Raw genomic sequence first — 21,362 nt, forward strand, 5'->3', positions numbered from 1 at the left:
CCACTTCCAGGTCTGCTGCTGAGAGCACTGGGGAGCCCCCCGCAATCCTGTGGGATGCTCCATCCACCCCAGCATCTCAGCATTCATGACCTTGAGATATGTAGAATAAACATGTAAAGCTGTGTCTATATCAGAATCTCTGAATCTTTCCAAATCAATTTGGAAGGTTCTGATTCGATTCGGAGAGATTCAAGGGTCATCTGATTCGATCTGCATTCAGAGATTTGGCCACCAAATCAGGCCGAATCTCTGCCGAATAGAATCAGGGACCAAAGTTTTGCACAGCACTACTAATCGGCATTATACTAACATTGTAACAGCAACACAGACTTCCATGTTTGCTACTGTCTTTCCAGTTACATCAGAAAGGTAACAGAGACAAATAAGGAAGCCCAGGAGCTTTCAGGATGTGCAAAATCATGCCTGAAGAACATAAGCAAGGCAGTCCTCATTCTCTCTTTTTTTAATACTTCCAAAATGTTCCTGCCTAAGGAGTGCAATAGCTTTCCTGGACAATAATAAACACTGCTTATCCACAGAAAAACACAACACCATAGAAATAGTGAAAGCTTTTCCACTGCCGGTGTTCTCCAAGCCTTGTATGGTTCTTGAAGGACCCTGTGTATGGGTGGAAGAGTAATACGATCTCTATGCCAGTTCAACTCCTACCCCTTCCGAAGAAACTGCTAAGAATACCATTCTAATGGTAGTTTATAGAGCTGGGCTAAATATTTATAGCAAAATATTTTAAAACTGAAATCCAGTTGTCTTTATGGTGAGATCTCCAGCCTTAGACCATCAGAGGTTGGAGAGTTTCTCTACTGGGTGCAAGATGGCTATCATAAATGGAAGGGTGACGCTGAAGGAGATAGCTAAAGGTTGAGGTTGCTTTGTATGTGCAGAGGTGGAGAAACAGTGGTGATCTTATTTATTTATTTATTTATTTATTTGATGAGAGAGAGCTGGATAGGGCCCACCTTACTGTAGGACCAACCAAATAGAAAGGTGTCTCTGCCTTCAAACTGTACTCAGTAATAAAAGTACTTTCATCTTTTTTTTTCCGACTTGCTATCTAAATATTAGGAGTGTGATGGCAGAACTGTTACAGCACCGGAGACCTAAGTTAGAGCCTAGTCTGGTTTATTGCCAAAGACTACTTTGCATTGGCCCAGTTGTAAATGGGTACCTGGACATTTGGTCTGGGGAGTCACGGGCAGCCACATGTGATGTTGGCACCATCAGTCTCTTGTGTGATGTTGTCTACAGAAACTGGTATGCCTTTACAATTTTAGGCATGTGGACTGCCTGGCTTGAGAGGACCCTTGGTCTTGTTATAAACATTAAGTAATAAATCTTGGCAGCACCCTAAAGATATCAGTACATATTACAGATGGGGAAGCTAAGATATAAAATGACTGGATAAGTCAAGGAATATTTCTGAAAGGCTCCTGAGTGACCTGCAAGACTGTGTCCCATTTCCAAAGTGGCCTAAGCATTGGCAAATAGGACTCATGCATCTAAGTAGTTTATTAAAAATGCTATCCAAGGACTTTCTGAATTTTTTTCAAATAAATTATGCAGAGACTCCCTATACCTGAAGAAGGGTGGCTGCACCCGAAAGCTTGCTAAGAACTTTTCCAACTACTCAGATATCACATCTACTCAAAGAACCTTGCCTGCCTATGTTCTTAGACCAACATGGCTACAACCAAAAGCCCAGCAAATAAGCAACATGGAATCCATTTTGATGCTGTGCTTTTGCTTTAAAATTGTGTGCATTTATTTATTTGCTAAGACCCATGGTTCAAGAAGTCGCTGGATATTCGTGGGGTTCTTTTGTATTCAAGGCTTGTAATGTAGTATTCTCAGCAAACATAGGTTCATTACATACTGTGTATTTGATGCTGTGGATATATCTGAACTTGTATGGTTGGTACGCATTTATGTTTTGCCTAAAAGTGGCAAACTCTCCTTTTATTCGGCTACTGCTTTTTACATTTTTTGTTTTCATTTCTTTCAAAGAAAGTAAACTTTCCATCTTTTTTATGTCAGCTTTTTTTGGTGTTTGAAATCTTTAAAATATTTTGCCAGGATTTAATTTATTTAGCTACAACTTCAGGAAAAACGCTGGTTAAGCTTTCATGTAGAAGTTTGCTTTGGAACATCTGGAAGGCTTTAGGGAAAAGGCAATGATGTGAAGTGTGGATTGTCAGCAGGGGAGAACTCGCCTTAAAAAACGAAAGCTTTAATGCCTGAGAAAATGACAGCTTATCTGATTGCTCTCTAATCTTTTTTTTTCAGCACTGGCTGACAGAGCTAGAGATATTTGCTATGATCTTTGCAGCTGCTGTCCATGACTATGAACACACTGGAACCACCAACAACTTTCACATTCAGACACGGTGAGACTCTTGTGAAATAGTTGGAGTGAGCTGTGTAGGGAGGAATGCTTGCAAAGAGCAGCACAAGAGTAGATGGGAAAGAAGTGCCAGAGCTTTTGTCTTAATTTATGAACAAGATTAACTTCCCTATGCTATATTTTATTTCTGTTGCTCAACCATTTACTGTGGAATCCACAACTGTAATCTTAGGTGCAATGTCTCTCATTTTAAAATGAGGTATATTGAACATCTTCTTTTCCCTATAAAGAAGCAAGCATACTGATCTGTTTAAATTTGAAAATCCAAAGGCTTAGTCAAGTGAAAATGGATATTAATAAAAAAATCAGAAATGAACAGAAAATACAGCCTTTGCCAATACCTTTCCCTGTATAATACCACGCTTGCAGCAATAGAATGTATTTTATGACGCTGCAGTGACAAGTCATGATACCTGTTTTAAAAGCACTGGGGAACACTGGAGCCATCAGTTAAATGGCCAATAATTTGATTGGACGAGGGCCATTTTGTAAGTAGACTATTTTTTTGAGATATGTACAGGGAGATTTTCAGATGCACAAAAGGCAGTTGGATGAGTAATGTCCATTGACTTCCAGCGTTAGGTAGGTCTTTAACTACTATTTGTGACTTTGACAATATTCCCCTTTGTGACAAAGGTCAGATATTCTCAGCAGTAAGTCTCTTGGTATCCATGGTTACACCATAAATTCTTTATATGAAATAACTGATTCATTTCTATTGCGAAGTGCTCTTTATATAAAAGCACAGTCTTTTGTGAGGGGGCACTAGGAAGGGGGAGGGGACACAGGAAGGCAAGTATGTTTTGGGCATACTGAGAAGAGCCTTCTGCCTCTGTGCTAGCCACAATCCAGTCCTTGAACTCCCCACATGCAAGGTTTAAATAATTCTCACATTCTCCAAAGGGATCTAGGAGAGTTAGGGAAAGCTGGAAGTCTAATCTTTCCTCTGCAACATTGGCCATGAGAATTAGGACAGCATGTGTAGAAGAAATACACAGCTCCCTCCAAATAGATTACATGGGGAACCACTCAGGATCATGCTTACCCAGTCCTCCCATTAAATGTCACTGAGCAGTTTTCAGATGCAGACCAATCCAACCTTTCAGACCAGAGATCAGCATTTGCAGATCCATCTATACTGTGGAGCTAAAAATAAAGCAGTTCACTCAGGAAGCAGCTCTATTTGCATTTCTGGTCAGGTCAAACTACTTTAGAACCAGTGGGGTGTAAATACACTTGTGTCTTGTTTATGCTGCTTGAATATTCAAAAATCTGCTGGAGAGATGGACAGACAAACAAGATACTGCAAGGTAGGCTAGGGTGTAAATGTACTACTTGTTAACTCTTCTGTTGTAACTGCCCATGTGTACACATTTACTTTTAATGAAACTGAAACATTGTTTCACACCTCTTGGTACCAAGTTTAGGCACCTACACTTTTGCATATATCTTGTAAGTCCATAGTTGGAAAAAATAATACCTCGATACAAATTTAACCTGAGTTAGAACTGAGCAAAAAGCCTCACAATTTCATCCAAAAATCATATATGCTCTTTTAAGTCTTTAATGCAGAGCTTAAGTGAGTCTTAAGCAATGAAGAGGATTTTAAATGAGGGTGGATTACTATCATTTGGCTTTTTTTCCAGCTGGCCCAATCACACTGCATACAGTAGTACACCAGCTGTAAAATAGCATTCTTTCTCACATACAACATGGCCCAGAATATAAAACACATCTTGTTTTTGAAAGGCAGAATGAAAAAAAAGGTATTTCCTTGTAATAAGTTAATGAAAGCAGTGGCTAGGGAACTGAGCCTGCTTATTGTTCTGCTCCATGTGGTTTGCTGCAGATTTTATTTTCAGTTTTACCCAGAAAGTGGTAGAACCTGCTCTTACCCTCAGGTATAATGCATGTTCCAATTTCCAGCAACTGGTTTTGGGAGGGAAAGGTGTATGTTATGTGTTAGAAAATATGGTATATATTTCACAAAAGTTAGTCAAAGTTTTATGCAATCAAGAATCTTAGTTTATGTAAAGAACCATATATTTTTCTATGTTCTTTTAAAATTTTAGGTCAGATTCAGCCATTCTGTACAATGACCGGTCTGTGCTTGAAAACCACCACGTAAGTGCGGCTTATCGTCTTTTGCAAGATGATGAAGAGATGAACATTTTAGCTAATCTCTCAAAAGATGACTGGAGGTAAGAATATGCCGCAAGACCAATGGAAAACTTGCAATGAGAATGTTTGCTATTCCTAGTTTTATGAATAATTATATGTATTTTTTATTTTAAGAAAACAGGGACTTAAAAAAAAGTCTTATTAATGTCTAAATAAATGTCTTATTTATTTGCCCTTTCACTTCTTGCTCCTTTATTCCTAGCATCATGAGCAGAAGAGGTGTGCGAAACAGGCCATATTCAATTCGGATTCAGATTTGGCCTGAATTGGGAACAGTGATTCTATTCGGTGATTCGGATCACTGTCCCCGATTCGATTCAGCCAAATCTGAATCTGAAGATTCAGCCATAGGCACAATTTAAAAAGTTTTTTCTACATACCTCAAGGTACCAGGCGCAGCTCGTGAACACTGCGATGCTGGGGCAGATGGAGCATCCCACAGGAGCGTCGGGGGGCCCCCCACATGCTCAGCAGCAAACCTAGAAGTAGACTGGAAGCACTTCTGGGTCCACTGGGGAGCATGCTTGGGCCCCCACCCCGCGCCTCCCTGGCTCAGCAATTGGCCACGAGGAGACCCTGGGTGCCCCCCCCAGATCCAGGAGGCACCAGTTGCTGAGCCAGAGGGGCACGGGGGGCCCCCCCAGTGTGCACCATGGCGAACCCGGAAGTGGACCAGAAGTGCATTTTGTCCACTTCTGGGTCTGCTGCTGAATGTACTGGAGAGCCCCCCATGCTTCTGTGGGATGCTCCATCCACCCCACCATCACAGCATTCATGAGCCTCCTGGTACCTTGAGGTATGTAGAAAAAACACTTAAAATTGTGTCTATGTCTGAATCTCTGAATCTTTCCGAATCTCTCTGAATTGATTCAGAGAGTTCCGATTCGATTCAGAGAAATTAAAGGGTCTCCTGATTCAATTCAGATTTGGAGATTCAGCCATCAAATTGGGCCAAATCTCCACCGAATTGAATTGAATCAGGAACTGAAGCTTCTCACAGCACTAATGAGCAGTGGATCAAGATTTGTTATTTAGATTTTCTTTGTTATTTAGATATTCTAACAGGCTCTCATTGATATTCCTTTTCCCACATATGGACATTAAAGAATATCAGACTGGACTGATGTTTTACTGTACCTTACAGCACAGCATATGTAAACTGTGACCACTCTAAGGCCCCTTTACGTTGCCATCACATTAGATATGGAATTTAGTTTAAATGAGAATGAGGTCAAGCAGAATATAAAGTGGGGAAATTTACATACCAAGGAGTCAGAAAAAAGCAAACTTGAAAATAGGGCTGTATGTTGTTTAATTTTAGGAGTATGCAAGTAGTTTAACTAAATTGTTTAATTCAGTTTAAATCTATTCTGGGTTGCTTAATATTTCTTTTCCTCATTAGGGCCTATTTTGAAGCTGCCATATGGGAAGCATCTGTGGAAAAGAGGCCCTTATTTAGATCCATGATAATACCTATCCTATCAGATGTGACCTCTGATTTTAGAGGCCTCCATTTTTACAATGCCCATTTGAAACACCTTGGGCCCATTTTGCAGAAGCACTAAGAGATCACAACTGCATCTAAACACAAGGGGAACTTACAGGAAAAAGAACTGGACATGAAGTATCTCAAGATATACGATAAAAGAACAGAGCCTTCTAGATCAGAAGTTATTTCTGAGATTTATGGTTTAAGTTATTTTGCTTGAACCGGACAATATTTGTCTTTATTCATGTGAATGTACCTGATACCTTAGAGTGCTGACAGATGTGGAGGAAGAGGAATCCGCTTTACTAGAAGAGGAATCGCGTCAGTTTGACCTGGCTCCCCAGCGTCTATGTAGCTCACGTGCTTCTGTGAGGCTTTTTGGTGTTTTTATCTAATAGCTGATCCAATCTTTTCCACAGCTGATTCAATCAGCTATTAGGTAAAAGTGCCAAAAAGTCTCACTGAAGCATGGGAGCTATACAGATGCTGGGGTGTCAGGTCAAACTGATGCAATTTCTCTTCTGGGTGCATGCTGCTTGTTTTTTTTTCCACTTCTGTAAGCACCCTTAAGGATTCCTAGGCTTAAGGCCCAATCTCTGGATCTATGAAGGAGTCAGGCATGCACTTAAATGCCTTTTCTGAAATGAGGTCATATTAAGACTTGAGATTTGTTAATAACAGGAAAAACTGAAGATAGCTGTATTTCCCAATTCTGTCAGTGCATGTGGGGTTTTTCAGTTTTACAGTTTTTTTCAGTTTGTGCTTAATACTTCCTGTTTGGGAATGTGTGTTCAGTACAGAGTTAGAGGTGGATTTTTCTGTCCATTTGGCAGAACAGATTTCTTTGGGACTTTTATAGGGCAAGCATCTTGAAGAGCCTTCTTAGGAGAAGGGGGCTTAGGAAGACAAGATCTTAGACTCCGATTTAATTTTGTTCACTTTTGCTCTTTCCCTTTAAGAATAAATTTGTACACAACTCTGCTGCTTATTTAATATTTGAAAGGTGAGTGGGCTGCTTCATATGACAAATCCCAGTGGTACCAGTAATCAACAATTACATTATAAAACTATAACAAAAACAGATCACATTGAATGAAGAGAGGAGCTGATAAACTGCAAAGAGAGCAGATGCTTTCCAAGATATCATTGTGGATTTCTATTCTGTCGTGGTGGCTAGGGACAGACATTACACATAAGCTGGTTTAAGTAATCAGAAACTGGTTTAAACCTGTAACAGAACAGATGTTCAGTGCACATAAACCAGTTTGAAAATGGCTGAAACTGGTTTGAGATAAACCTGGTTGAATGTAGTATCAGACTTAACTGATTTGGCTGAAACTGGTTTATGCAATGTCTGCCCAGATCCCTTGCTGGTTTAAGCTAAACCGCACCCCACACCCGCATCCTGGCATCTCTGGGCTGGGTGGGGATCTCTGCTCCACAGCAGGGCTCGTCCCTTCCCTCTGCTCCCTGGCTGCAGCTTGGCAGAGACTTGCAGGCACAGCAGTATCTGTCTGGCTTCTCCCTGCTAAGAAGAGATCATTCCCTCCTCCCTTCTGCCATATGCAGACACCTCATTAGCTAGCAGACCTCATTAGCTAGCTGGCTACAGTACGTGCTGTGGGAGATGACAGGCTGACAGCCTTTTTGAAGCTAATCAACAGATAGCTTAATATCCTTCCTTGGAAAAGCTGTTTAAGAAGAACTGTTTGCTTTCCCCTTCCCCATCTCCACTCCCTACTAAGCAGGAATTCCCCACTGCCCCCTTGCCAAGAGGTGTCTGTGTATTAGCTAGCAGACCACACGCTGGCTGTGGTCCTTGCTGAATCACCAGGTAGCTGGTAGTGTTAATAACCTCTGATGTTTTCTTAATGGGGTGATAAACACTGAGTTAGGGTGCAATAAACACTGTTATCAATCCCCTGCTGGGCTAATCAGACCATCCTACTGGGGCCTGGCCATTCACCCTCCCCACCCCTCCCCCCCCGTCACTGTTGTGCAAGGGAAGGGAGGACTGCTCTAGTACCCCCCAGCTTTTAGCCTGAGCCACTGCAGGCATGTGCCTGCATATCTGGGATGTCTGTGCAGTTACAAAGTGATTTAACCTAGCCAGGTTAGACTAACCTGCAATCAATTCAGGCTCAGGCTTTTTGAATGTCTGTCCCTAGCCTGTGGGTTTTTGTTTTGTTTTGTTTTATAATTTTCATCCAGTTTATTGAAATAGAGCATATTTAGCCCAATCCCTTACTGGAAAGGACAGGATTAAAAAGACATTTGGAAAATCTTGAACTCTTCAGTTTATATCAGCATACGGCCTGAGGAAGTAATATACTATGGAGGCTTTCACAGAATACTGTTAATGGACTTGGAGTTAGTAAAGTTGTTCAGAGTACAATCTCTCATGTAATCCTGAGTAATTGTTCTTGATGTTATTTTTCTGCTTGTTGGTTAAAAATTTCAAATTTTCACATGTTCAGGTTGAAAAATGTTCAGCCCATGCTCTTCTTCTTCTTTTTTTTTTTTACAAAATAACAGGTACACATTTTAAAAATAATGATATTTTTTCTTGTCCAAATCTGATGTTTCTTTGTGTATGATTTGTGCACCTAGATTTAATGAATGATGCTAAAATGCCAACCTTTGAAAATGTCTTTCAGGCAACTTTCTTATTTTCTTTATTCTTTTCCATAAGAATCTAAAAAAATGATGTGATATAGACGCATAGCTCTTGTTATTTGATATGTACCATAATAAGTTTCTGCCACCCACACAATTTGCATGCATTTCACAGAAATGGAATGGTCAAAACACTTTCCCGTAGGAAACAATCCTGCTTTTGCCTCCTAGTGTATGGACTAGACAATCTCAAAATTGGTTTTCCACTGTACAATCTGTGATTGTATGGGTGTATAAATCCTTCAGTAGGACATGCTGCTAAGCAAAATATCAATATCTGGATAAATAAAACTAAAAGTATGATTATCCTTAAGTAATTTTCCTAGAGAGTGTGATAAATGTAATCTTAGGTAGATACATTTCAGGTGTCTTAAAGATTGTCTGTGAAAAAGACAGCAGACCAGAGACCACTGCAAACCATCAAGGGATCATTCCTATAGTACAAATCTGTGATTAACTCTGGCATACTTTGTTACTCCAGGCTGTAATCAGTAGTAAAGTTTGCATGATAACATTATGCTGTTTGCTTACAGAAATGTTTAGGACACTTATTCTTTTGTCAAAATATCATAGTTTTAACTCAGCCTGAAGTTATACCAAAATGTGTGTGTGTGGCTCCCTTCAGGTGGAAAATCCATTTGGAGATGTTGAAAACACCCTCAGATGTGCTCCCTGAACTATTCAGAACAGCCAGAAAAAATATACAGAGTGTATGGCCAGGCTATCCATGAAACGAACTGGTCTATATGTCCTTAAGACGGTGTCCATTGTTGGGGTTCCCAAAGACACTGATTTCCAAGTTAAAACTAGAATTCTTCAGAAAGAGCCATCTGAGAAACCAGTGAAGCAGGCGCTACCTCCTTTCTCTCTGGAACATGCAGCCCCTGACAGCCCTGGGGAATTGTAGTGGCCTTTTCAAATTTGCACCTGCCTGGGCTAGCAGAGATGAAGCAATATCTTTGAGCATTGGAAGAATAAATTAGAATTCATAGTCCTTTTGAAAGACTCCTAAGGAAGCATAATCATTTCAAACAAATAAAAATGGCCTGTTTCTTGTTAAATAATTGCAATGCTTAGTTTTATGTAGCATTTTCATCTGTAGATCACCAGCGCTTTCCAAAAGAAGAATCAATATCTACATTTCACAGAGAGAGGAACTGAAGCTCAAAAATTAAAAAGGAAGTATAAGGTCATACAGCAGGCCAATGTCAGAGCAGGGAGCTAGGTTTTTGAGTCCCAGGCCAGCATTCACTACAACCAGTGCTTCACAGAAGCACTATTCCTAAATGAAGGGGTATTTCCAGTCAAAATAATGCAAAATGTTGTTTTTCTGTTTTTGGTGAACACATATTTCTATATCTATATTGAATCCATGTATTTCTGTAGAAATAAAGAGATATAAGTATTACTCTATAAGTACTTGAGGCCAGACCCAAAAGGTACTTAGGTGCCTAAGCCCCTGTTGATTTAAGAACTAAACTGAATCAATGAGGCTGCCTATACATGTGCTGGTTCACATTCTCATTATAACGCATCAGAGCAGACTCAATTAATCTGCATTCTAATTAGAATGCTCTAGCGTGGTCTCACCGTTACATGTATAAACCCTGCACATTTAAAATGGCCACTAGGGTGCTTTATCTAAACCTTGTCAAATGAGGTTTAGCTAAATCATTCCACGGCCATTTTTAAACCCACGGGGGCTTATTATACACATCATGGTGAGATGTTTTAATTATAGCAGCTCTCTGGGAACTGCTCTAATTAAAGCACCTGCTTCCCCACCCCCAAGCATGTGTATAGGCAGCCTGAGAGTTTACGTGCCAAAAGAGGAGTTATTTTCCTAAATCTCTTTTTGTATCCTCCCTAAAATCACTGTCCTAAAATCAACATAGTATTTGAGCACCTCATGGTTCTTACTTTAGCAACCTCCCATCACCACTGTGAGTTAGGGAAATATGTAACAAGTGGGTAACTGAGGCACAGGAAGGTGATGAAATTGTCCAAAGGGACATGGGAAGTCAGAGAGAATAGGGAATTGAAATGGAGGCTCCCAAATCCCTGGCTGGTGCCCTACATACTGGACCATCCTTCCTCTAACATGATGGACTAATTTGGTGGCTAAGTGAATTCTTACATTATGATACCTGGATCTAAGGTGAGGGAAGGTAGAAAAGCAAGTGTGATAGTTCTGAGGGTTTTGAGGATGTACATGCCTGAAAAATCCACATTGTTTTATAAAACAATTTCATCCTGATCCTTCCTGAGTATAAATAATAATTTGTATTAATGATTCAGGAATATTTGGAAGTAGTAATATCCAGCAAATGTAGATTATATGAGATACCTGAATAAATATACAAAATGATTTTTTTAAAAGTAAAAATGCAGCAAGGCTGGGGTATTAGGAATTAGGATTTTCAAGATTAGGAATTTCAATCCAAAATCCTGATACAGAGTGGATTGGAGAGTAATGCTAGCAGGATCCAAGCTTTTCCATCTTTTTTTGGAAATACAGAGCAAATCCTGTATCTGTCTGAAACATTTAGGATAGTGAATTATTTTATGAGAACTTTGAACACAAGCCTAACAAGTCTACAGAAATCGCCTTGTTTTTCTAACTAATCTGTTTTAAAACTGCTTTCAGACAGTAAATTGATACACAGTTATGTTTCAAAATGTACTTGCTCCATATGCAGTATTTAAATAATCCGCTTGTTTCCTTCTAAGAAACCTTCTGTAGCAGAAATCAATTCTAAAATTCTGTGTTTAATTGAAAAGAGGGAATCCTAATGGGCTATTCAGAAGCCTCTGGGATTTCTTTAGTAAAAGTTAATCACCTGACTATTTTTTTTCTCTCGCTATGCTTTATATTATATTATACCCCAAGAGAAAGATGAGGTAAAGGGCTCTGTGACGGACATGGTGCAGAGTAGAAATATCACAGATGATTTGCAGATGTACAACAAAGTGTTTCTCACATGTTTGCTTTTCTCTCTCCGCTGTTCTTTTGGCTGGATGTCTACTCAACAGGGAATTCAGGGCTTTGGTGGTTGAGATGGTATTGGCCACTGATATGTCCTGTCACTTCCAGCAAATCAAAGCCATGAAGAATGCTTTGCAGCAGCCAGAAGGGTAAGTCACTTGATGACACTGGGCGTTTGTAGACAACACTTTTAAGTGGGTTTAAAGTGGGTTATATGCCTTTTGCACTGCTTTAATGGCATTGCTGTTTGCACATTTGGCAGTGTATTGGATGTTAATTCCAGCCGCTGTAGCACATTTGGTAGCATAATGCGCCTTAAATGACTTTGGGACACAGCAATGAGCTTCGGGTGCTGCAAAGTAAAACACCTCCTAGGAGTTTTCGTTTCCTACCTTACAACCGTGGAGCCAAGCACTGGGCTTTGTGCAGCTCAGGGGCTGTGCTGACAGACTATGCAAGCAGCCTGGGAAGGCTAGCTCCACAGTAGGGAAGAAAAAAAAAAAAAAGTGGCGAGCCTGATCTTTTTTTTTTCCCCCTGGAGCCTGCCTGAGCGGTGCTTCTCACTGCGGCTGCAGTGCCCCCTGGGACTGCCCAAGCTGGGTGCCTGTGGGCGAGTGCCACCTCGGGGCAGGGGTGGGGAACTGCCGCTGCCGTGGAGGGAAGCACTGGTTCCCCACCCTCTCCCTTGCAGCTCAGGGACCATTCTACCTGCCAACAGCTCACCCCCGCTCCCCGCTGGTGGAAAGGCAGGTAAGGATCAGACTCTGACACAGGTGTACATGACATGGGGGTTTACTTCACCCTAAACTGAAGCAGTGTTTTAAAAAAACTACTGCTTCAGTTTAGGGAGAATTAAACCCCCATGTCGTGTACAAATGCCCACTGTTCAGTGAAGGGCTGCATTTCAGTTGGTACTTTGTCATTGTATTAAACTGCAAAAGCATCTCTTTGGAAGATCCAGCTCTCTTTGATGTTCATGTGTCTTTATGTTTTTGATTTTCTAATTAATTCCTATGTGAACACACAGACACAAGCATATACAAACACACGTACTTAATATTCTGAAGGATTAAAGCATGTACATATGACAGCTTTGGCATATAGCTGTCATATGTACCAAAAATCCTTTGGAATAAACACATTCATTCATGTTTTCTTTTAGGCCCCTGACAGACATTACACTTAACATAGGATTAGCAGGCCACATGTTAATCAGTTAATGGCATGATAAAAGTGAGGATAAACCACAAAGTTACTACAGAAAGGCCATGTCTAAACTTAATGCTCATTGGCCTAATGTGCATTAAGGTGATTTAGGGGCATGTCTACATGTGTATTAATGTAGGTGTGTGGATCCTAAAGCACATTAACATGGGTGTGCAGACTGACTTGGGACTAAAGTTGGTCCCAAGTCAATGGAACCAATCCAATGCACTGTATTAATGTGCATTAGTGCATTTACACGTTCACTAATGCGACTTAGCTATTTGCGCATAAATTGATACCTGATTTATGCAGGTATCAAAGTTAGGCTTGAATAGCCTAAAATCACAATTTTTAAGGTTTATTAAGGGTGTGCACGTGTAGATGCCCACCCTTAATGCTCCTTAAATTGGGCTAATGTGCATTAAATGCACATGTATAGACATGGCCAAAATACATGTAGTAACTTTGTGGCGGGCTCTTTTCATGCCTTTAATTGAATGTGTGGCCAGCGCCCAGCCTCTGAAGCACACGGGAGCCTTTCAAGACTTCTCTGTGCACCAGAGGTTGGGAAGCCCCTCAGCTGATTGGGGCTCTCAGCTGGAGCATACACTGTATGTTCTGTGACTGGGAGCTCTGGTCAGCTCATAGGGCTTCTTCAGCTTGGACCCCCAGTCAAAGGATCAGGGCTCCCAGCCAAGAGAGTGTACCATGCACTTCCCTGGCTGCGAGCTCCAGCCTTCTGACCAGGGATTTCAACTTGGGGAATGCCTGGTGCCCTCCCCGAGATGAGAGCCAAGCTTGCTACTTGCTGGTACAAGGGGAGCCTGGACTGAGGCTCTCCCTGTACTGGCAACCTGGCACAATGGGATCTGAGGCCAGAACCCACAATCATACCCCCTGCCATGCACATGTTAGGATCCTACATCAGATCCCATCATGGCTTTCCTTTAACATGTGGCAGGGACCTCAATAACAACTGAATATAAAGGGTTTGTGTGATCCAGCTACAATGCAAGACCTCCAAGAGGCCTGGTTATGTCATCAGGCCAGAGGACTTTGGGAGCACAGTTGCCTCATCACCCTTTTGTAGATGGTAGCATGTGTCTTCAGCATAGGGGATGGCCTCTGTAATCAGAGCGAATACAAAACAGCAGGGGTGTGCAAAACAGACCATATTTGATTCGGATTCAGATTTGGTTGGAATAGAGGACAGTGATTGGATTAGTTGATTTGGGTCACTGTCCCTGATTTGATTCAGCTGAATCCAAATTTGAAGATTCAATGCTGATTTGGAGAATCAGTGATTCAGCCACAGACACAGCTTTAAATGTTTTTCTACATACTTCGAGGTACCAGGCGTGGCTTGTGAACACTGAGATGGTGGGGCAGATGGAGCGTCCCACCGGAGCGTGGTGGGGCTCACTGCATGCTTGGCAACGGACCTGGAAGTGGACTGGAAGTGCTTCTGCTCCACTTCTGGGTCTGCCACCAAGCACACTGGGGAGCCCCCCGCACTCCTGTGGGGTGCTCCGTCTGCCCCACCATCTCAGCATTCTTGAGCTGCCTGGTACCTCGAGGTATGTAGAAAAAACATTTAAAGTTGTTTCTATGTCCAAATCTTCGAATCTCTCTGAATTGATTTGGAGGGTTCTGATTGAATTCAGAGAGATTAAGGGGTCTCTTGATTTGATTCAGATTCAGAGATTCAGCCGCTGAATCGGGCCAAATCTACACCACATCGAATTAGCGACCAAAGCTTCGCACAGCCCAACAAAACAGGTTTGGAGATGCAGCGATTTGAGGAGAGCCTATTTCTTTCAGGAGTCATTTGGAACTTGAAGCATCTTCTCCATTTCTACTCTCCCCACATCCTGTTTTATCCACTTGACACCTCCACCCTCAAAAGTCTGAACCCTGCCTATTCATCTTGCTGGCAGGAAGGGCTGGGCAGAGTCCTTCTTAGATCCTACCAAAAGTGTACCAATTCAGGCAAGAATGAAATTAGCAGTTGCCTCCTCCCAGGAGCTGACAGCAAGGGGCACTGAGAAGTTGGGTTTAACATTTGAGTTTGCTTGGCAATATAAAATATTATTTTCTAGTCTCTGGGCTTAGCCCTTCCTGGCATGGCTTTGAGTAAATTTCAGCTCTTTGTGTTCTGTAATTTCAGAAGCAATGTGAGTTATACTTCTGGTCTCTTACCAGTTTTATGCCAGGAACGCATGTGGCTTAAATGGAGTCATATCAGTGTCATGTCCTTTTTAGCAAGTTAACAATTTAATACAACCTAAAATTGTTAATCTTTTCTTGTGTTGCACAAAATATGTCTCAACCCAAATCAAGAATACTCTGAACATTCTAACCTGCTTGTTTAAACACACCCAAAATCCTGCAAAGAAAATCACCAAGGCTAATGCTCCCAGTTACCCTTTGCACTTTTTTAATGACTCCATTACCACAGGAATGGTTTATGTCAGAGAAGTTAGATTATTAATCTTTCATAGTTGTCAGGTTTTATAAAAACACAAATCAATCTAAAAAGTATCCCAGCCAAAGGTTATAATGGCCTCATTTCGTTGTTTTGCCTAGATTTTTATCTTTCTCTTTTTATGCTGGTGCAGACAATTAACTTGTTCAGTCATTTGGGTTTTCAGAATCGACAAGCCGAAAGCCTTATCACTGTTGTTACATACAGCAGACATCAGTCATCCTGCCAAGGCCTGGGACCTCCATCATCGCTGGACTATGTCCTTGCTAGAGGAGTTTTTCAGACAGGTAACTTGGGGAACTGACCACATTCCTTTCCAGTTCTGCAGACAGATAACGAGTGAAGTAAGCAGAGTTGCAAGAAAAAAAGGAAGTATATGAATGCTGCATAAGTCAGCATCCTTTTTTTCCCCACTTCTAAAACAGTGATTCTCAACCAGGGTACCATGGCACTCTGGTGTTGCTGTAAGAGCCCTTTAAAGGACATGTGGGATGCTGTACAATATTAGCACTCTTAGGTGTGCAAACATCTACAAAAAATTCATAAGATAAACTAGGGATTTCAAGTAGAAATACATAGTGTCAAAAATATTCTGACCCGTTGTGGTCTTTTTCAGTTCTTTAAAATAGAAGATGTGCTCTATTATTTTTTCATAGTCAAGAAACCAGCCTTCCTGGTCAACTGGGAGCTTAAAATATGTAACGTGCATAATCACTTTAATTATGCATTTGATATCAATATTTAACATTTAAATATGAATGTAATTTTATTGTGAATTTAACATGTTATTTTTGTTGACAAGTATGTTAGACTACCTATCTTGTTTTTGATTATTCATGGAGGGAAAGAGCTTGAGATATTTTGGCAGCAGAGGAGGAAGTGGTGGGACAGTAGGCACTTCTCAGACTACATAGAAGAAAGTATTGGTAGTTACAGGGGGCAGTATGGATAACATGCAGCTCTCTGGTCTGGTCCTGGGCTTTGGAAGTTAGTTTAACTCTCTCCACTGCATATACACATAAACACAACAGCCTATTTATAGAGGATTTCAACCACATTAATTGCCAAGTAATTCTGAATTGACAGAATCATGTAGGTCTTCCCACTTCAATACATCCATTTTGTAGACGTGAAAGGATGTTTTTGAAATGCAGATTTTGTAGCATATAGCTTAGCAGGTTTAGTGCATATTTCTTAAAAGCAGCAACTCTTTGTATGGAGCTCATTTGGTTTACTAATTTTTTTTATTGAACCATGAAGGAACTACCAAATGAGCTTGAAGAAGCCAACTAACTTTCTGAACACAGTGAAAGATTTGATTAGAGGCTGCTGCTAGTGAGGCTTAGGCCACCCTAATTTAGTTTATGACAAGACAAAAGGACAAAGGTGGTTATCATATACCTTTGATTATAGATTAAAGCTGTATAAAAGTCGACCCCACATTTTCGGAAGAACACCATTTCCCTGAATGTAAGTTAATAGCTCCAGGTAACCTTGAACTTCTGCTGCCCTCACACAATTCCACAGGAGAACCAGTTAACCAAAGAAAGGACCCAAAGGTTTAAAGACAATAAAATAAAGCTGCACTAAATAACATTTTTGCTTTGGTATTTTTATGGCATGCACAAAAATTCTGCAAGGACAAAAGTCAAGACTGTCTTGACTATAGCTTGACTCTGCATATAAGTCAAACAGAGTTTTTATGGTTATTTTGGAAGAAAGATAGACTTGTAATCAGAACAATGCAGTGTTTTAGAACTGAAATTGGACTACAGATCTGCTTTGAGAAGTGGAAAAGTAGATTGGTGTGTGTTACTCAGAAGCACTTGCAAATTTGGGGCTCAAGTCTATTCTTCAGTAAGTAGCTGTAATTCCCTTTATTAAAATAAAAGGAAAGTGTTATTTATTATTGCAAACAAAGAGTCCAGTCAGGATTGCAGCCCCATTTTTTTTTTTTTATGCTCTGCAAACCCACAAGGCAAATACCTAGGACTTCTTATGGCTTCAGTAGATATCTCTAATAATTTGAAGCTACTGTTTAGAATATACCAGTCACAACTATATGGAAGAAGGCTACCACATTCAGCAAAGTTATAGTAGGGTGCTGGCTTAAAACATTGATTTTAGATCATGTTTATCAAATAATTTAACTTTGAGCGGCCAAAAGGGAGTGTAGCAGTTGCATATTATCCCATGTGAATTATTGCCTTCTCTGCGTGCTGTAGTCTGGTAGTCTGTCTCAGGGAGACTGAGATAAATAAAAGGGCAGTTTGAGCATGTGCATTATGAATGCACACAGTGAAAAGAATTGGCAGAGATGGGCTTTAAACATTTGATCGCCTGTTTCATTTTGTATTGACCAACAAGGGCATGAAATTCTGAGACCTGGAAAACCTATTTAGAGTCTTTGATTTTGTGCATTTTTGCTACACAGTGTTATACTGGGGGGGAGGGGGGAGATCTGTAACTGGTCGGATCTGCTTTGTGCATTTCTATTCCAAAAGTATAAAAAGACAAATAGAAAGCAAAACCTGAAGGATAAGCCTTGACATTGACATTTTCCCTTAGTGGATTTGCACTAAAAATTGAATTCCATTAGCTCCTGCAGTGTAGAGTGCTTCCAGGTTTTCAAGATACTTTTAGCTAAATACCTTATAGACACAGAGAGTGCTTTATAAAGATATGCCTATAGTTTGATTCACACCTGGATATTAGGATTAAAACTTTGATAGCTTCAATATCTGGGTGATTCATGGGTTTAAAATAGTTTCAGGTTTTATTGAGAAAATAATGAGGGGTGCTCACAGCAAGGTAAGTTGTTATTATGTTAGGCAAATCTTTCCATATTCTAATCTGCTCTCAATTTTGTTTCTTCAGGGTGATAAAGAAGCAGAACTAGGGCTTCCTTTCTCACCACTGTGTGATCGCAAATCTACTATGGTTCCTCAGTCTCAAATAGGTACGTCCTTCTGATGCACTTAACTTAGGAGACCAGCTACTTAAAGGGGACAAACAAAAAACCCAATCAAACGGAAAACCTCTTCCTTCCCAAGGAAGCGAGCTCATTTTGGTCTCTCATCACTTTGAACTAGGATATAGAGAGGAAATAAAAATTCAGTGAAGTTATTTTCTCTGGATGAATGATTCTAGACTGAACAGCTATTAAATCTAATCAATTTATGAGCATGCTCCTAATCGTAACCGAGTTAACTCTGATGTTACTGCAGGACCAACCACTATGCACAGCTACAGCAGCTAATCCTTGATGTCCTAATTAGCATACGAGAAACTTGTACTACTAAGGCTTCTTTCCTGATTTATAGGTTTTGCATTTTATATCATATTTTTCTTATTTAATTTATTCCCCATGTATCCAAGTCATTAGAATCTGATTTCCCCTTTCCAGGACAAGCAGCACCTCAAATCCTTCATTTAGCCCATCCAATGCCCCTTGCCCCCATACCCTACTCCCTGAATAGCAGAGGAGGAGGAGGTCTCCACCAACAACAAATCATGCTTCCTTCTTCAGTCCTGAAATATGAAATTTGAATGGAGCTTGGGGAGAACTTTCACGGTGGAAGCGATAAAAGAGGCCTGAGCTTGTGGAGAGACATGGAAGTGAGAGGGAGAGACAATAAACCTGGAATTGCAGAGGAGCAAGGGAGAAGTGAGAATTTACTTGTAAGGGGGGTGGGAGTGAACATACCTGAACATGTGGGAGTGGGTTGGGAGGGCTTATCTGGAAAATGGAAGGGGGGGAGAGAGAGAGATAAGGAGAAAGAGGCAGGGGACATGGAAAAGAGAAGGGGCTAGTGGTTCGAATGGTACTGTGGGAGAAGCAATTAAAAAAAAAATCTTAATTCCCCCCCCCCCCCCAAAAAAAAAAAAAAGGGAGAAAGATCAAATCAGTAAAGGTGACAGCATTAAAGATAGGGAAAGGCAGAGGTTTTAACATGAATGAAAAAATGTCAAAGGATGAAATTTCACAGCTGCGTCCCCATCTGTAAAAGGACAAACGAAAAACTAGATCCAAAAATCCCTGCACTTTGGAGATGTTCAGATCCATATCCATGGCTCAGGGCCACCTCTCGTACAGATGTTTTGTTGCATTGTCTTTCAGGCAAGCACGTAAAGCCATTTTTTAACTACTGTCACCTCAATTTTCCCTAAGTCTTGAAGTTTGGATAGTTCAGTTAGGAACATGAAATGAACAGGCTCTTATCCAAACCCAGCCCAGACTTCTAACCTGCTAATGTTCACCCCTTACTAATGGCAGCACATAGTCTGTAAGTGCTAAACCACCCTGCCTTCTGCTTGACTTGAGAATAACATGACTAATGACATCTCTAAAACTAACTAAGAGATGCATAAGCTTTTGTAAGCAGGCATTCAATTCATCAGATGCCGAGAAGGGATATGTGGTTTTACCATTGAAAATAGATACCTGCGCAGGGGCAGTATGCTACTACTGGGGACAATACAGTTCTGTAGACACATTAGGACTGATGGATGGCCAGTAAAAGGACCAGGTAGGAGGTGGGAATCATGGGAAGATATGCAGCTCAATTAAAACTCTTATGGGGGTACACAGCTCTGTAAGAGGGCACAGCATAGCCAAAACTCTGCTGGCTTGTGCATGAAGCCCTTGGCACACCCCTTTTCAGGTACCTTTTTCTGCAAAGGCATTAGCAGAGAGCAGAGGCCACATTACCCGAAGGAGTTCCCACATTCCCAATTCCTATAAGAGGAAGGGCTTTGCTTGTTCCTTCTCCTTTATGTTCCTTTGAATTGGTAGGTCAGAATGCATCCCCAGCTAAAGCAACCCTTGTGACAGTGTCCTCTGTGCAAATCATTGCAAAATTAATGATGAATTAAACTGTTACCAACACAATTACAGCTCATGAAAAGGCATTCAGTCAATACACAGAGACAGATTTATTTAGTTCTGTGCTATTTATCCTCATATTTAATTTGTGCAGTTTACTACATCCATTGACATTAATAGTCACATTCTTTCTATAAATCTTGTGCTCTAACATTATAAAGTTTTCATTTCCCAGTCGGCTGAACACACTGGCAGTGGCTTAATGTCTTTATATAATGTCTCCTTTATTAAATAAAAAAACTCTTACATTTCTCCAGTATGTGTAGAGGCAAGAGTCCTTGCAAAGTTCAAGGCTAGATTTTCAGAGAAATATTCTGTTCCTATTTATTTGCTCATCTGATTTATAGCTTTAACAAATAGTTCCACTGAATGGTAATTACCGCACTTCTATGTAGAGGTAAGTACCTCATGAATTCCAAATTGTGCTATTATCTACAGCAGGCAGCCATCGCTTTCAACAAATAAAAGGAATCCATCGTTTGTGAAATAAATTTCTGTTTTAGGGACATAGCTCTGAAAAGTTGTCCCAGTGGCTCAGTTTGTTTGCAGTATCAGGTAAGACTCAACTAAATCACTCCAAAAGGTGTTTTGTTCCTATATGAAAGGTCACTGTGGATGCAACAAACACAGCAGATGAGCATTTTTGTTGGTGAAATGTTTTGAGAAATGCGGAGTGAAGACTTCACAGGATGTAATTTTTCTATGATAATGAAGCAATTTAACAGCAAAGATTTCCTCAAAAGAAAGACAAAGTCTCTTGTCTGTCTCTTCATTTTGTAAAGAAAATGTTTGGAAGCAAACCAGTCAGAGGGGATTCACATCTGAAAGCCAGTCCTCTGAGCACAGTGAGGGAGCCCAGCAAATTTCAAAGAACATCTAACCAAGATGGTTGTGTCTCAACTGAAATACAAAAAGATTTTAAAGCTTTTTCCTTTTTGTCTGAGGCTGTAGGAGGCTTGTTTGATTGGAGATTGGCCTTTGTTGTCATCACTGTCTCTTGCAGTTGATTAATGTAGCGACATCCTCTTATTTTTG

General features: G+C 40.6%; 1 protein-coding gene across 8 annotated transcripts in view; it reads left to right on the top strand.

Moving 5' to 3' along the window:
- Nucleotides 1-21,362, top strand: part of PDE1C (phosphodiesterase 1C) — a 491,302-nt gene that overhangs the window by 402,219 nt on the left and 67,721 nt on the right. For all 8 annotated transcript variants that reach the window (XM_059728692.1, XM_006258197.4, XM_019483444.2 and 5 more), the window contains 5 exons: nucleotides 2,302-2,402; nucleotides 4,492-4,620; nucleotides 11,799-11,900; nucleotides 15,609-15,729; nucleotides 18,320-18,401. In XM_059728692.1, coding sequence (XP_059584675.1) covers nucleotides 2,302-2,402; nucleotides 4,492-4,620; nucleotides 11,799-11,900; nucleotides 15,609-15,729; nucleotides 18,320-18,401 — 535 coding nt within the window. The remainder of the gene's footprint in view (nucleotides 1-2,301; nucleotides 2,403-4,491; nucleotides 4,621-11,798; nucleotides 11,901-15,608; nucleotides 15,730-18,319; nucleotides 18,402-21,362) is intronic.

Source organism: Alligator mississippiensis, chromosome 5 (assembly GCF_030867095.1).
Source record: "Alligator mississippiensis isolate rAllMis1 chromosome 5, rAllMis1, whole genome shotgun sequence".
Taxonomy (NCBI): domain Eukaryota; kingdom Metazoa; phylum Chordata; order Crocodylia; family Alligatoridae; genus Alligator; species Alligator mississippiensis.